Source organism: Rhinoderma darwinii, chromosome 6, assembly GCF_050947455.1.
Source record: "Rhinoderma darwinii isolate aRhiDar2 chromosome 6, aRhiDar2.hap1, whole genome shotgun sequence".
In the NCBI taxonomy this organism is placed as follows: domain Eukaryota; kingdom Metazoa; phylum Chordata; class Amphibia; order Anura; family Rhinodermatidae; genus Rhinoderma; species Rhinoderma darwinii.
In genome coordinates this window covers 1,547,490-1,561,209 of record NC_134692.1, presented here as the reverse complement: position 1 = coordinate 1,561,209, position 13,720 = coordinate 1,547,490, and the positions used below count along the sequence as shown (strand labels likewise).

The window sequence follows — 13,720 nt, the reverse complement described above, 5'->3', positions numbered from 1 at the left end:
GACACGTGACGTAACAGCGGCCGGGATCAGAGGCGTTAACCCGTCCTAACTTTTACCAGTCGGGGACCATGATTGAGTGAGTGCAGATTGGTACTGCAGCTCCGAAACATTCAGACACGACCATGGACAGGGGGGGCGCCATGTTTTTGTATTTCATGCACCCCTGTAAGCCCCCCTCCCCCACACTCAAGAAACTACAAACCAGATGAAAATATTAGAAAACCTTTACTGTGTCGCCGGCCTCGTCCGTTCCGATGACATTTCAAGCGCAAAACATTGAGAATGTAAACAAAATCCCAAACGATTCCATCAAACCGCTGCACATGCGGGAGAAGCCGGGAAATGGCGCACACAGATCATCCAGACCGGCCCGGACAGGGTTGGGAACGTCCCATACGATATACGACTTGTACCGCTAGCGGGGGAGATTTCTATAGGATCATCACAATGAGGCCCCTCCCCCTCTACGTTCATTCTCACGGTGCTCCCATCCCCCACCCTGTCTAGGGTCATTCCTGCAGCGTCCGGCACGGGGGCCCCTGATTGGCTGCAGCCTCGCTGAGTCGGACATGTGACGGGGCCGGGAGGATCAGACATTTCTCTTTTCGGGGGAGTAGTCGGACATATTCACACGCAGCGGTTAAAATGTGATTAAAAACCGCATAAAAAAAACGTAGCCGCACCAAATCTCGGTAAAAATGTATACGTTTCGCACCATCGCCGCTACGTGTGAATATACCCTTAGAAGGTCCCATTGGACGGAGGACGCCCCCACTTGTCATATATGCGGAGGTTGTACTGAGCGGGGGAGGGGTAAAGGCTGCAATGCATACACGTGCTGTAGAGATTTCTCCCGTCCACCCCCCCAATACCTTTCCCTTGTATGGGCAGGGGCAGCGCCGCGTCCCGACCCCTTCGCGGCTGAGGTATCGTCTGTTGATTGCTGACCGGAGTCCAGTGCAGGTTTAGAAGAAGCTCCAATGATGCCGGGACCACCAACCCCTCCCCCGCCATTCCTGCTGTGGTGGAGCAGTCCCGACGCTCGGCCTCAGAGGCAGCAGGAAGTACACGGCGGCGGCAGCAACACAACGTCCCGCGCCATCCGAGTGTCCTGGTCAGAACGGCCGCTGGACCGGACTCAAGCGTTTAGTAATATAAAAGAAGGCAGCCGAGACTCCTAGTGCATGCTGGGTAGTGGCCGATGTTAGTAAGTAAACAGGGCACGCCACAGTCATTTACCTCATCCCGGTGTTCTCGTATGAGAGGGGGCGCTCAAAGTCTGCAGCATTTGGGTTTCTAGAAGTTTTGGGGAGAAAAATGTAAAAAAAAAAAAAGACAAAAAGGAAAACGAGACGATCGGGGTGTTGGGTTAATCGGATTTCTTGCGCTCCACGTGAAGAACTTTCCTCCGCTGATGAATCATGTGGAAGTACAACTGCGGGAAAACTGGAGAGAACAAGGAGTCCGATGAGTGACAGGAGCAGAAAACCAATGCAACAGCGCCCCCTGCTGGAAGAAGCTGCCCCCGCTGATCTGTCTGTATATACACCAGCGCCCCCTGCTGGAAGAAGCGGCCCCCGCTGACCTGTCTGTATATACACCAGCGCCCCCTGCTGGAAGAAGCTGCCCCCGCTGACCTGTCTGTATATACACCAGCGCCCCCTGCTGGAAGAAGCTGCCCCCGCTGACCTGTCTGTATATACACCAGCGCCCCCTGCTGGAAGAAGCTGCCCCCGCTGACCTGTCTGTATATACACCAGCGCCCCCTGCTGGAAGAAGCTGCCCCCGCTGACCTGTCTGTATATACACCAGCGCCCCCTGCTGGAAGAAGCTGCCCCCACTGACCGGTCTGTATATACACCAGCGCCCCCTGCTGGAAGAAGCTGCCCCCGCTGACCTGTCTGTATATACACCAGCGCCCCCTGCTGGAAGAAGCTGCCCCCGCTGACCTGTCTGTATATACACCAGCGCCCCCTGCTGGAAGAAGCTGCCCCCGCTGACCTGTCTGTATATACACCAGCGCCCCCTGCTGGAAGAAGCTGCCCCCGCTGACCTATCTGTATATACACCAGCGCCCCCTGCTGGAAGAAGCTGCCCCCGCTGACCTGTCTGTATATACACCAGCGCCCCCTGCTGGAAGAAGCTGCCCCCGCTGACCGGTCTGTATATACACCAGCGCCCCCTGCTGGAAGAAGCTGCCCCCGCTGATCGGTCTGTATATACACCAGCGCCCCCTGCTGGAAGAAGCTGCCCCCGCTGACCTGCCTGTATATACACCAGCGCCCCCTGCTGGAAGAAGCTGCCCCCGCTGACCTGCCTGTATATACACCAGCGCCCCCTGCTGGAAGAAGCTGCCCCCGCTGACCTGCCTGTATATACACCAGCGCCCCCTGCTGGAAGAAGCTGCCCCCGCTGACCTGTCTGTATATACACCAGCGTCCCCTGCTGGAAGAAGCTGCCCCCGCTGACCTGTCTGTATATACACCAGCGTCCCCTGCTGGAAGAAGCTGCCCCCGCTGACCTGCCTGTATATACACCAGCGCCCCCTGCTGGAAGAAGCTGCCCCCGCTGACCTGTCTGTATATACACCAGCGTCCCCTGCTGGAAGAAGCTGCCCCCGCTGACCTGCCTGTATATACACCAGCGCCCCCTGCTGGAAGAAGCTGCCCCCGCTGATCGGTCTGTATATACACCAGCGCCCCCTGCTGGAAGAAGCTGCCCCCGCTAACCTGCCTGTATATACACCAGCGCCCCCTGCTGGAAGAAGCTGCCCCCGCTAACCTGCCTGTATATACACCAGCGCCCCCTGCTGGAAGAAGCTGCCCCCGCTGATCGGTCTGTATATACACCAGCGCCCCCTGCTGGAAGAAGCTGCCCCCGCTGACCTGTCTGTATATACACCAGCGCCCCCTGCTGGAAGAAGCTGCCCCCGCTGACCTGTCTGTATATACACCAGCGCCCCCTGCTGGAAGAAGCTGCCCCCGCTGACCTGTCTGTATATACACCAGCGCCCCCTGCTGGAAGAAGCTGCCCCCGCTGATCTGCCTGTATATACACCAGCGCCCCCTGCTGGAAGAAGCTGCCCCCGCTGACCTGCCTGTATATACACCAGCGCCCCCTGCTGGAAGAAGCTGCCCCCGCTGACCTGTCTGTATATACACCAGCGCCCCCTGCTGGAAGAAGCTGCCCCCGCTGATCTGCCTGTATATACACCAGCGCCCCCTGCTGGAAGAAGCTGCCCCCGCTGATCTGTCTGTATATACACCAGCACCCTCTGCTGGAAGAAGCTGCCCCCGCTGATCGGTCTGTATATACACCAGCGTCCCCTGCTGGAAGAAGCGGCCCCCGCTGATCTGTCTGTATATACACCAGCGCCCCCTGCTGGAAGAAGCGGCCCCCGCTGATCTGTCTGTATATACACCAGCGCCCCCTGCTGGAAGAAGCGGCCCCCGCTGATCTGTCTGTATATACACCAGCGTCCCCTGCTGGAAGAAGCGGCCCCCGCTGATCTGTCTGTATATACACCAGCGCCCCCTGCTGGAAGAAGCTGCCCCCGCTGACCTGCCTGTATGTACACCAGCGCCCCCTGCTGGAGGAAGCTGCCCCTGCTCTGTCTGTATGTATGTATGGATGAAGCTGGCCAGAGACATGAGGACTTTGCAGATGGTTGTGGTCTCAGGTCTATAGTCAGCTTTAGCTCTTGCTGTATTCTGCAGTCAGTCCGGCGCTGATCTCCAGGATCGCCGCTGCTGATCAACCACCACATTCTACCGAGAGCCTTGTATATATTCTGACTACGGACGTCCCGAATGGAAACAACGAGCGCGCAGAATCTTCCTGGAGGAGCATCAGTCCAGGCTGTTCATGAAGCCATAAATGTGAGATCATGGCGGACCGACCGCAGGGACCACACCAGTCCCCAGGGAACACCAGGTCACCCATTAGCAATCAATAGGGTGGGGGAGGGGTAGCAGATAACTGATCAGATACTCACTGGGGATGTAGGAGACCATGACGAGGAGGAGGAAGGTGTAGTAATCAAACGAGAAGTTGTACTTGTTGGGCAGGCTGATGGAGTATAACCCGGTCCGCTGGATGGACGGCAGCGCAGCATAGATGGTCAGCAATTCTCCCGCTACCCCCATGGGGTATAAGACAATGAAGAGGGTGTACCTAGAAGGGGTGACAGAGGCACAGGAGACGGGTCACCCAGGCCGAGCACTGACAGGAGACGGTCCAACATAACCCCCCACCAGGTGACAGACCCCCCTGCAATGTTCGCCACCCACACGATTTCTGGAGGTTGTAGGTTTTTAGTCTGTGGGGGGTGCAGTAAACCTGAGAGTGAATGAATGATCGGCACCTACCCGGGGTCCACAGAAACACGGGAGCGGTAACCATGACAGCAGCCCCCCCTCTATTGTAACCTGGCACCGCTCCTCATGTAGGCGGGTCTTACCCATCATGCCCGCGCCCGCACTCACCTGGCCCACTTGATGATGTACGGCAGATGGTTTAGGAGACTGAAGGTATAAAACGAGTAGCGGATAATTTCAGTGACTGTCCAGGCAACAACAAACAGCAGGACGGAGTCCTCGTTCTGAACCTGCGGAGAGACGATGGACGCTCAGCTGCCGCCATTAACCCTTTATACTCTGCCCGATGTTCACTGCGGCAGTATACAGATGTAGCCAGCTTTATCTTGGCTCTAGTTGAACGTTTGCTACATCCGTCTGCGACTCCCCCATCTGACCGGGGGTTTGCAGGATCGGCCGTCACTTGTATTGTACCTGGGATTCAATGCAGGTTCTTGTCCGTTCCCACATCTCGTATACGTGTCAGCGGGGAGCGGCTGTGTATGTGCGGCCACCTCTTCATTGTGACCCCCGTTTTCTGGCCTGCGCGGTTTCCCCCCTCCCCCTCCTTTTCTCACTCACCTCTCGCACGCTGTGTGTGACGGCCCAGGTCAGGAAAACACGAGACAAAACCTGAAACGCTGTGAGAACCACCGAGGACGGCACAATTCCTGGGGGTCAAGAAACACGGGGGGTCCGTTACTTACACAGCAGATACCATGGTCCCCTGACCGTCCGTAATAACGTCTTATAAATGTGGATTATTACGGCTCTTTAAACCGTCGCCGCCGCATCACTGATGAGACTTTCCCTTTATCGTTGCGGGATCTTTGATGAATATTACACCGGGCCAGCGTTGCCGCACCGCGCCGGTCCCCTCATCAGAGCAGCACGGAATCGTATCGAGCACTTTATATACGTTCCGATGAAAGACACCACCTCCTGAAATAACACGGGAGTGTCACATGGGGGCGCTCCGGGTCACAGTCAGGTGCGGCGCTCCCCAGGTAACAGGAGCCACCAGGATATACAACGTGTGAACGACGGCGTGTAACGTGAAGCGCAGGCTGCCGGGGAGAGCGGCCACAAACCTCCTCGCTGCCGGGGCTCGTACCCGCTGCATGTCCTGGATCCTGCCACCTGGCGAGTGCCGTGCGTCACAGGACGACATCATGATCACTGATCCCCACAGCGCCGGATCCACGGACTCCTGATAGTCATAACAATCAGATCTACAGAAACCACCAAAAACGGTGGCCAGAGATTCAGGTCATCCGCAAACCCCCAGATTCCAGCCTGAGCCCCCACTTCTCAGTAATAATGACCAGCGTCACATTATCTGTCACTTACTGCCGGGCGGTCGCACACGGACACAGGACGGCCGCTCAGTCACTTACCCAACGCACAATGTACAATCTGCAAACACAAACACAACATCAGTGTCCAGCAAACCAACCACATCAGTCACAATCCCCAGAGCAGCCGCCCCTACCTCCAGCAGCGCTCCCGTCTGGAAGAACTTCAGGGGCCGCTCGATGGAATAGTAGAGGTTGTGGTAACTCCCCTTGGCGAGATACGTGCGCACCAAACCGACCGCTATGACCAGCCACCTGCAAGACACGACTCACAATGAGACCGCTCATCCCCGATACAGCCCAGCCCCCGGCCATGTGACTAGCGGAATCCTGGGGGCCCCGCTGCCATTACCACCCTGGGAGCCACAGATCAGAGACGCTGCAGGGTAAATGACGCATTATGTGAAATGAAAGGCCGTCTGTGTAATGCGCAGGCACAAACATGAGTATCAGCACCCCGCCCAGCTGAGAAGCCGGAGACCCCCCATAATAATTACATGGATATCTGCAGGGACCGGAGCCACCACCAGCCCAGGAATTCATGAGCTCACGACAGCAACACCTCAATCTACTCACCCGGCTGTCATAATGACATTGTAAATGACCAGATAAGCGGTGGCAAAGGCTCCAGGGCCCCTCCTCTTCCTCTGGCTGCCATTATCCATAGGCCTGCTGCTCCCAGAAGGAGGACTCGCCATGTCTATAAGAAGGAGATGAACACAAAGTCACAATCCACATCTGATCCCGAGTTATATCCAGTATTATACTCCAGAGCTGCACTCACTATTCTGCTGGTGGAGTCACTGTGTACATACATTACATTACTTATCCTGTACTGATCCTGAGTTATATCCTGTATTATACTCCAGAGCTGCACTCACTATTCTGCTGGTGGAGTCACTGTGTACATACATTACATTACTTATCCTGTACTGATCCTGAGTTACATCCTGTATTATACTCCAGAGCTGCACTCACTATTCTGCTGGTGGAGTTACTGTGTACATACATTACATTACTTATCCTGTACTGATCCTGAGTTATATCCTGTATTATACTCCAGAGCTGCACTCACTATTCTGCTGGTGGAGTCACTGTGTATATACATTACATTACTTATCCTGTACTGATCCTGAGTTACATCCTGTATTATACTCCAGAGCTGCACTCACTATTCTGCTGGTGGAGTCACTGTGTACATACATTACATTACTTATCCTGGACTGATCCTGAGTTACATCCTGTATTATACTCCAGAGCTGCACTCACTATTCTGCTGGTGGAGTCACTGTGTACATACATTACATTACATATCCTGTACTGACCCTGAGTTACATCCTGTATTATACCCCAGAGCTGCACTCACTATTCTCCTGGTGGAGTCACTGTGTACATATATATTACATTACTTATCCTGTACTGATCCGGAGTTATATCCTGTATTATACTCCAGAGCTGCACTCACTATTCTGCTGGTGGAGGCTCCATGTACTGTAAGCCTCTGGCTGGTAAAGATGGGTGAGATGAGGAATACAGGAAAGTTGTGTTTCTCATCAGAACTTTCCTCGCTGAGGTTTTTGTTAGATTTGTGTTCCTGGATTCCTATGGAATAGTTGGTAGAATTGGACCGGTCATCCCCTCCCCCACTCCAGTTCGGGCGTTCGCTCAGGGGAAGCTGCTGGGCTCATGACTGAGACATAAAAGGTGCAGAGCGAGCCCGGGAGTCCACACAAGGAAAGCGTGCGCCAGGTTTATATCAGGGGAGGAGACGGGCCTCGTATTCTGGATAAGAACGGTTTAAAGGGAAGGGGTCACTCATTTTTTTTTTAATATAATATTGCTTTTAGTAGGTCATTAAAATAAATGTTATTTGTGTTTTTATGTTGTACTTTTTATTTTTTTTTCTCTCTTTTACTTCTCTATGGGGGATGCCAGATGGAATACGGCAGATACAATGCATAGGAGTCAATGAACGGCTCCCGTCCACCTCTGCTCTCTGGCTCTGTACAGCACAGGCCACAGTCACACAGCAGGCGCAAGTCAGTCACACAGCAGGCGCAGGTCACAGTCACACAGCAGGCGCAGGTCACAGTCACACAGCAGGCGCAGGTCACAGTCACACAGCAGGCGCAGGTCACAGTCACACAGCAGGCGCAGGTCACAGTCACACAGCAGGCGCAGGTCACAGTCACACAGCAGGCGCAGGTCACAGTCACACAGCAGGCGCAGGTCACAGTCACACAGCAGGCGCAGGTCACAGTCACACAGCAGGCGCAGGTCAGTCACACAGCAGGCGCAGGTCAGTCACACAGCAGGCGCAGGTCAGTCACACAGCAGGCGCAGGTCAGTCACACAGCAGGCGCAGGTCAGTCACACAGCAGGCGCAGGTCAGTCACACAGCAGGCGCAGGTCAGTCACACAGCAGGCGCAGGTCAGTCACACAGCAGGCGCAGGTCAGTCACACAGCAGGCGCAGGTCAGTCACACAGCAGGCGCAGGTCAGTCACACAGCAGGCGCAGGTCAGTCACACAGCAGAGCAGCTGATTGCAGGGAGATAGGAGGCGCCATCATGAAGACCGGCTGCACTGCAGGTAAGGTGTGTGTCTCGGTCTGTCCCTCTCTCTCTCACAGACCGCCGCTCTCGTGACCCCCGGCGGGGCCCCCTGTAGTCGTGGAGACTCTGTATAAAGGACACATGATGTAACTGTCCTGGGAAAGCTGGGTGATAAACAATATGCCCGCTGTTAGAGTGGTACCCAGCTTTCCCAGGCCCCTGAACGATAAATCTCTCTAGTTGTGCTGAGACTGAGAGGTTCATTAGTCACATCCCCAAACAGTCTCTGTACAGCTAGAGAGATTAATCGTTCAGGGGTCTGGGAAAGCTGGGTGACGACCATTACCCCTCCTACTGGAGTGTGATGAGTGCAGAGGAAATAAAATTAGGATCTATGTTGGCGCTGCTGCGTGGTGTAGAAAGGATGAAGATCCAAAAGCCAGATAAAAGTAAAATGATTTATTGCTATGCAACGCGTTTCAACGCCGAACTGGCGTTTTCATCAGGCATGGGGAACATAAAAGAAAGGGCATGTATTTATACAGAAGAACAAGTCATCTGATTTGGGGCAGTTCAGACTGGGTAATTAGGTAAAAAACCGCCAAAAAGACATCAGGAAGGGGGGGGGGGGGGAGGAGGGGGTTCAAGGTTCAAAGTTACATTTTCTTATAATGACATTTGTTGGTGTTAACTTATTAAAACATATATACACAGTAAAATAAACAAAGAGACGAGCTGTCATAATAAGGAGTTCTCTTTATGATGTGTCGGTGTGGAAAGGACGGCTGAAAGGATTTTGTTTGCGGGGGACGGCAAAATTTTATTATTATCAAAAGGTATAGGGAAGGAGTGGGAGGTGAGCAAGTAATAACTAGATACATATTCGTTTGCTTGTTTATTTGTTTTTATTAATGTAAGGTGTTGTGACATTGACATATACGTGTTTTGCGTGTATGAATGAACGTTGTTGTCTGTTGCCAGGGAGACCGCCTGTATTACGGTGGCCGACGCGGTCCAAAACGAGATGGAACGCACGGTGAACCGCAAAACGCCAAAGAACGCCGGACTGTGCTGCAGGGGAAATTAATGAAGAACGGAGAGAAGGCGAAAAAGAAGGGGGAGGTTGAGGTAAGTATAGATGAAGTACAAGTAATGAAGTAAGGATTTTATTATAGAAACGGCAATGCTATGTGTAGTGATTATTTTAGTTTATTTTTTGTTTTCGTTTTGTGATTAGTTCATTTGGGAGATCATTTGAAAAATCGGAATAGTTCTGGAGGGTAAGAGTGGTAGGGATTGATTTTGCTGAGGCAATAATCGAATTTATTTGGAGTGGAAGGTTGGTTTTAATTGAATTTTGGGTTTGTTTTAGAGGAAAAATCCGGGATTAGTGGCGTATTATGGTTTTTTGAAAAACAACACAACCACAAATGCAGAACGGATGGCTGTCTAGTTGTCGAATTTTAGAGGGAAATGAGGGAGTGAGAAATTGTCTCATATTTCCGTATAGGGGCTATTTAATTGAGATACGTAGATTGATGGATATTGAGTTCAGGTATATGTTTATTGGTGGGATCCAGAGGTAATTTTAATGATTGGGATTGGTTCAGTATTTAGTCTAGGGATGACTCTGTAATGTCGTTTAGACCCAGTGGGTGTAATGTGTTCATTTTAAAAATCCAATAGTTTTCCTTTTGTTTGAGTTTGTTGAATCTGTTCGGGACATCGGGATGGATGTATTCATTGGGTGCGATTGTGATTTTGTTGAAATCCCGCTCATGTGTCAGAGAGAAGTGACGGGATACACTGTGTTTGAGATATCCAGTGTTGATATTGAACCGATGATTGTTAATTCGGGTTCTTAGGCATTGGGTGGTTCTGCCAATGTACTGTAGTTTACATGGGCACTCTAGGTATCCCGTCACTTCTCTCTGACACATGAGCGGGATTTCAACAAAATCACAATCGCACCCATTGAATACATCCATCCCGATGTCCCGAACAGATTCAACAAACTCAAACAAAAGGAAAACTATTGGATTTTTAAAATGAACACATTACACCCACTGGGTCTAAACGACATTACAGAGTCATCCCTAGACTAAATACTGAACCAATCCCAATCATTAAAATTACCTCTGGATCCCACCAATAAACATATACCTGAACTCAATATCCATCAATCTACGTATCTCAATTAAATAGCCCCTATACGGAAATATGAGACAATTTCTCACTCCCTCATTTCCCTCTAAAATTCGACAACTAGACAGCCATCCGTTCTGCATTTGTGGTTGTGTTGTTTTTCAAAAAACCATAATACGCCACTAATCCCGGATTTTTCCTCTAAAACAAACCCAAAATTCAATTAAAACCAACCTTCCACTCCAAATAAATTCGATTATTGCCTCAGCAAAATCAATCCCTACCACTCTTACCCTCCAGAACTATTCCGATTTTTCAAATGATCTCCCAAATGAACTAATCACAAAACGAAAACAAAAAATAAACTAAAATAATCACTACACATAGCATTGCCGTTTCTATAATAAAATCCTTACTTCATTACTTGTACTTCATCTATACTTACCTCAACCTCCCCCTTCTTTTTCGCCTTCTCTCCGTTCTTCATTAATTTCCCCTGCAGCACAGTCCGGCGTTCTTTGGCGTTTTGCGGTTCACCGTGCGTTCCATCTCGTTTTGGACCGCGTCGGCCACCGTAATACAGGCGGTCTCCCTGGCAACAGACAACAACGTTCATTCATACACGCAAAACACGTATATGTCAATGTCACAACACCTTACATTAATAAAAACAAATAAACAAGCAAACGAATATGTATCTAGTTATTACTTGCTCACCTCCCACTCCTTCCCTATACCTTTTGATAATAATAAAATTTTGCCGTCCCCCGCAAACAAAATCCTTTCAGCCGTCCTTTCCACACCGACACATCATAAAGAGAACTCCTTATTATGACAGCTCGTCTCTTTGTTTATTTTACTGTGTATATATGTTTTAATAAGTTAACACCAACAAATGTCATTATAATAAAATGTAACTTTGAACCTTGAACCCCCTCCTCCCCCCCCCCTTCCTGATGTCTTTTTGGCGGTTTTTTACCTAATTACCCAGTCTGAACTGCCCCAAATCAGATGACTTGTTCTTCTGTATAAATACATGCCCTTTCTTTTATGTTCCCCATGCCTGATGAAAACGCCAGTTCGGTGTTGAAACGCGTTGCATAGCAATAAATCATTTTACTTTTATCTGGCTTTTGGATCTTCATCCTTTCTACACCACGCAGCAGCGCCAACATAGATCCTAATTTTATTTCCCCTGCACTCATCACAATCAAGCGGTTACCTCGGCAACCGGCACCGGATCTGGCAGCAGCTAATACGTGGATTTCTACATTCAACTCCTCTAACCTCACGGTGAGCATTTATTATTTTTATTTCTCACCTACACCTCCTTTGATCCACACCAAGTGGCGCCGTGGTTTTTGCCCTCTCCTACTGGAGTGTGAGAGGTTCATTAGTCACATCCCCAAACACTCCAGTATGAGGGGTAATGGTGGTCACAGATATAACCAGGAAAGGGCTGGATGGACGGGCTGAGGGTGCGCAGAGTTTTTGGTGATCCCCCTCTGTCATGTGATCGGACCTAGGTTATCGGTTCATCAGACGGGGTTCATGTGACTATAAATCTGTCCATAACCAGAGACAGTGCACTCAGGACAATCCCTGCCCTCATGCCCTAGTTGTGGTTCTGTCTGCGGTGATGGCGGTGGGGGGCTCTGACACCCGCCTCCCCTGTCGGGTCATCTCAGGACAGAAGGAGTGTCCCGATTGGAGACACAGCGCCGCACCTGTCCTCAGGTTGTGTCTGGTATTGCAGTTCACCTCCATTGAAACGAATAGGACAGAGCTGTAATACCACACACGACCTGAGGACAGGTGCGGCGCCATGTTTTCCTGGACGACCCCTTTAAGACTTTTCCCATGTGTGTGTGGCAGAGCGGAGTGTGCATTGGCGCCACTGATACTTCATAGCCGCTTATCAGCTGTTTTGAAGAATCAGCGGCGAGCACCCCCCCCCCCCACCACACAAATCCCCCCAACACGCAAAATCAAGTGTAATCAAGCATATTTTTTAATGTGGTTTTGGCACGTAAAATGTGCAAAAAAAAACAAACAAAAACATGTCAAATACACGGCGTGTGAACTGGTCAACTGAAAAGCCATTGACTTCACTTTCATCATTCTAAGGCTGGGTTCACACGCAATGTTTTAAGCTGAAAAATCGGAAGCAGAACTCCTACAAGCATCTGCCCTCTGGTTTCAATGGGAAATACGGCGTTCTGTTCCGTCAGGGCGTTTTTTACTTGGTCCTTTTCCAAAACTGGAACGTAAAGAGACGCTCGCCAAAATGAAGTGCACATCACTTCTCGGAGCCGTTTTTAATTGACTTTATAGAAAAACAGCTCCAAAAACGGCGAGATTAAAAAATGGCTGAAAATCAGGAGCGGTTTTCCCGGTGTTTAGTAAGCGTGTGAACAGAGCCTTAGCCTTTTAGTGTTCTAGAACTTCTGCCAGCTGAAGAATCACACCCAAAATGGCTGCAGGACTGCTTAGCAATTTGAAGACACCTTTTCCTGCTGAGTCAGGCAAAGGCCTTATTCACATTGCTGTAATTCTGGGAAGTGCTCCCCCTGGTGGCCAACATAGGAAAACATGTCAAATTATTAGTTAATTTTTAATACATTCCCACCATAAGGGAAAAATAGAAGTAACGACACTTAAAAAAAAAAAAAAAAAGAGGTTTAATTCGCGACACTGTCCCTTTAATTTTCAGACTGAAATAAGTCTACATTCTCAATCCCCCCCACACAGAGACTCCACCATGAACGCTGCTGCCTGTAAGGGGTTAATGAGGCTGATAAGATAAGCGGCGCAGACTCTGGACTAATATGGCAACGCTGAGCCTGGAGCAGGAGATAACAGAGAGCAGAGGAGGTCCCCACAATCCAGACCATGGGGGAGCGCGGCCCCCGGTACATGATAGCATCACATAGACCAAGAAGGAAGTCAGCACTGGGGACATGTTCTCCGGCCCGACCTGCCCCGCACCCCATGTTCTCCGCCCCGGCCTCCCCTGTACCCCCAGCCTCGGCCTCCCAAGTTCTCCGCCTCGGTCTCCCCCGCACCCCACATTCTCCACCCACGTGTCCTCTCCCACGCCATCATTCTCTGGTACCGGGACCTGCTCACCTGCCCGGGCTGCTCTGTCACACGGTCCAAGAGCCACAACCAACCCTGCTGATAGTGTCACGAGCTCCTCGTTGATTGGACGGAAAGCCGCTGAGGGTGGAGCAAAACGAAAAAGGGGTTAAAACGAGTTTGGTCGACAACTTGGTCAACGGTCACTGATAAAGCGGAGTCACATGTCTCAC

The 13,720-nt window shown here is 50.9% G+C and overlaps 1 protein-coding gene across 1 annotated transcript; it reads right to left on the bottom strand.

Annotated features, from left to right (window-relative positions):
- Window positions 1-206: 206 nt before the first annotated feature.
- Window positions 207-13,713, bottom strand: HACD2 (3-hydroxyacyl-CoA dehydratase 2). Its single transcript, XM_075828992.1, has 8 exons — window positions 13,539-13,713; window positions 6,287-6,410; window positions 5,848-5,965; window positions 5,753-5,771; window positions 4,938-5,026; window positions 4,485-4,606; window positions 3,995-4,173; window positions 207-1,446 (listed from the first exon to the last, which is right to left on the bottom strand). The coding sequence occupies exons 2-8, from the start codon at window positions 6,406-6,408 to the stop codon at window positions 1,370-1,372; spliced, it is 726 nt and encodes a 241-aa protein (XP_075685107.1). The 5' UTR covers window positions 6,409-6,410; window positions 13,539-13,713; the 3' UTR covers window positions 207-1,369.
- Window positions 13,714-13,720: the final 7 nt, after the last annotated feature.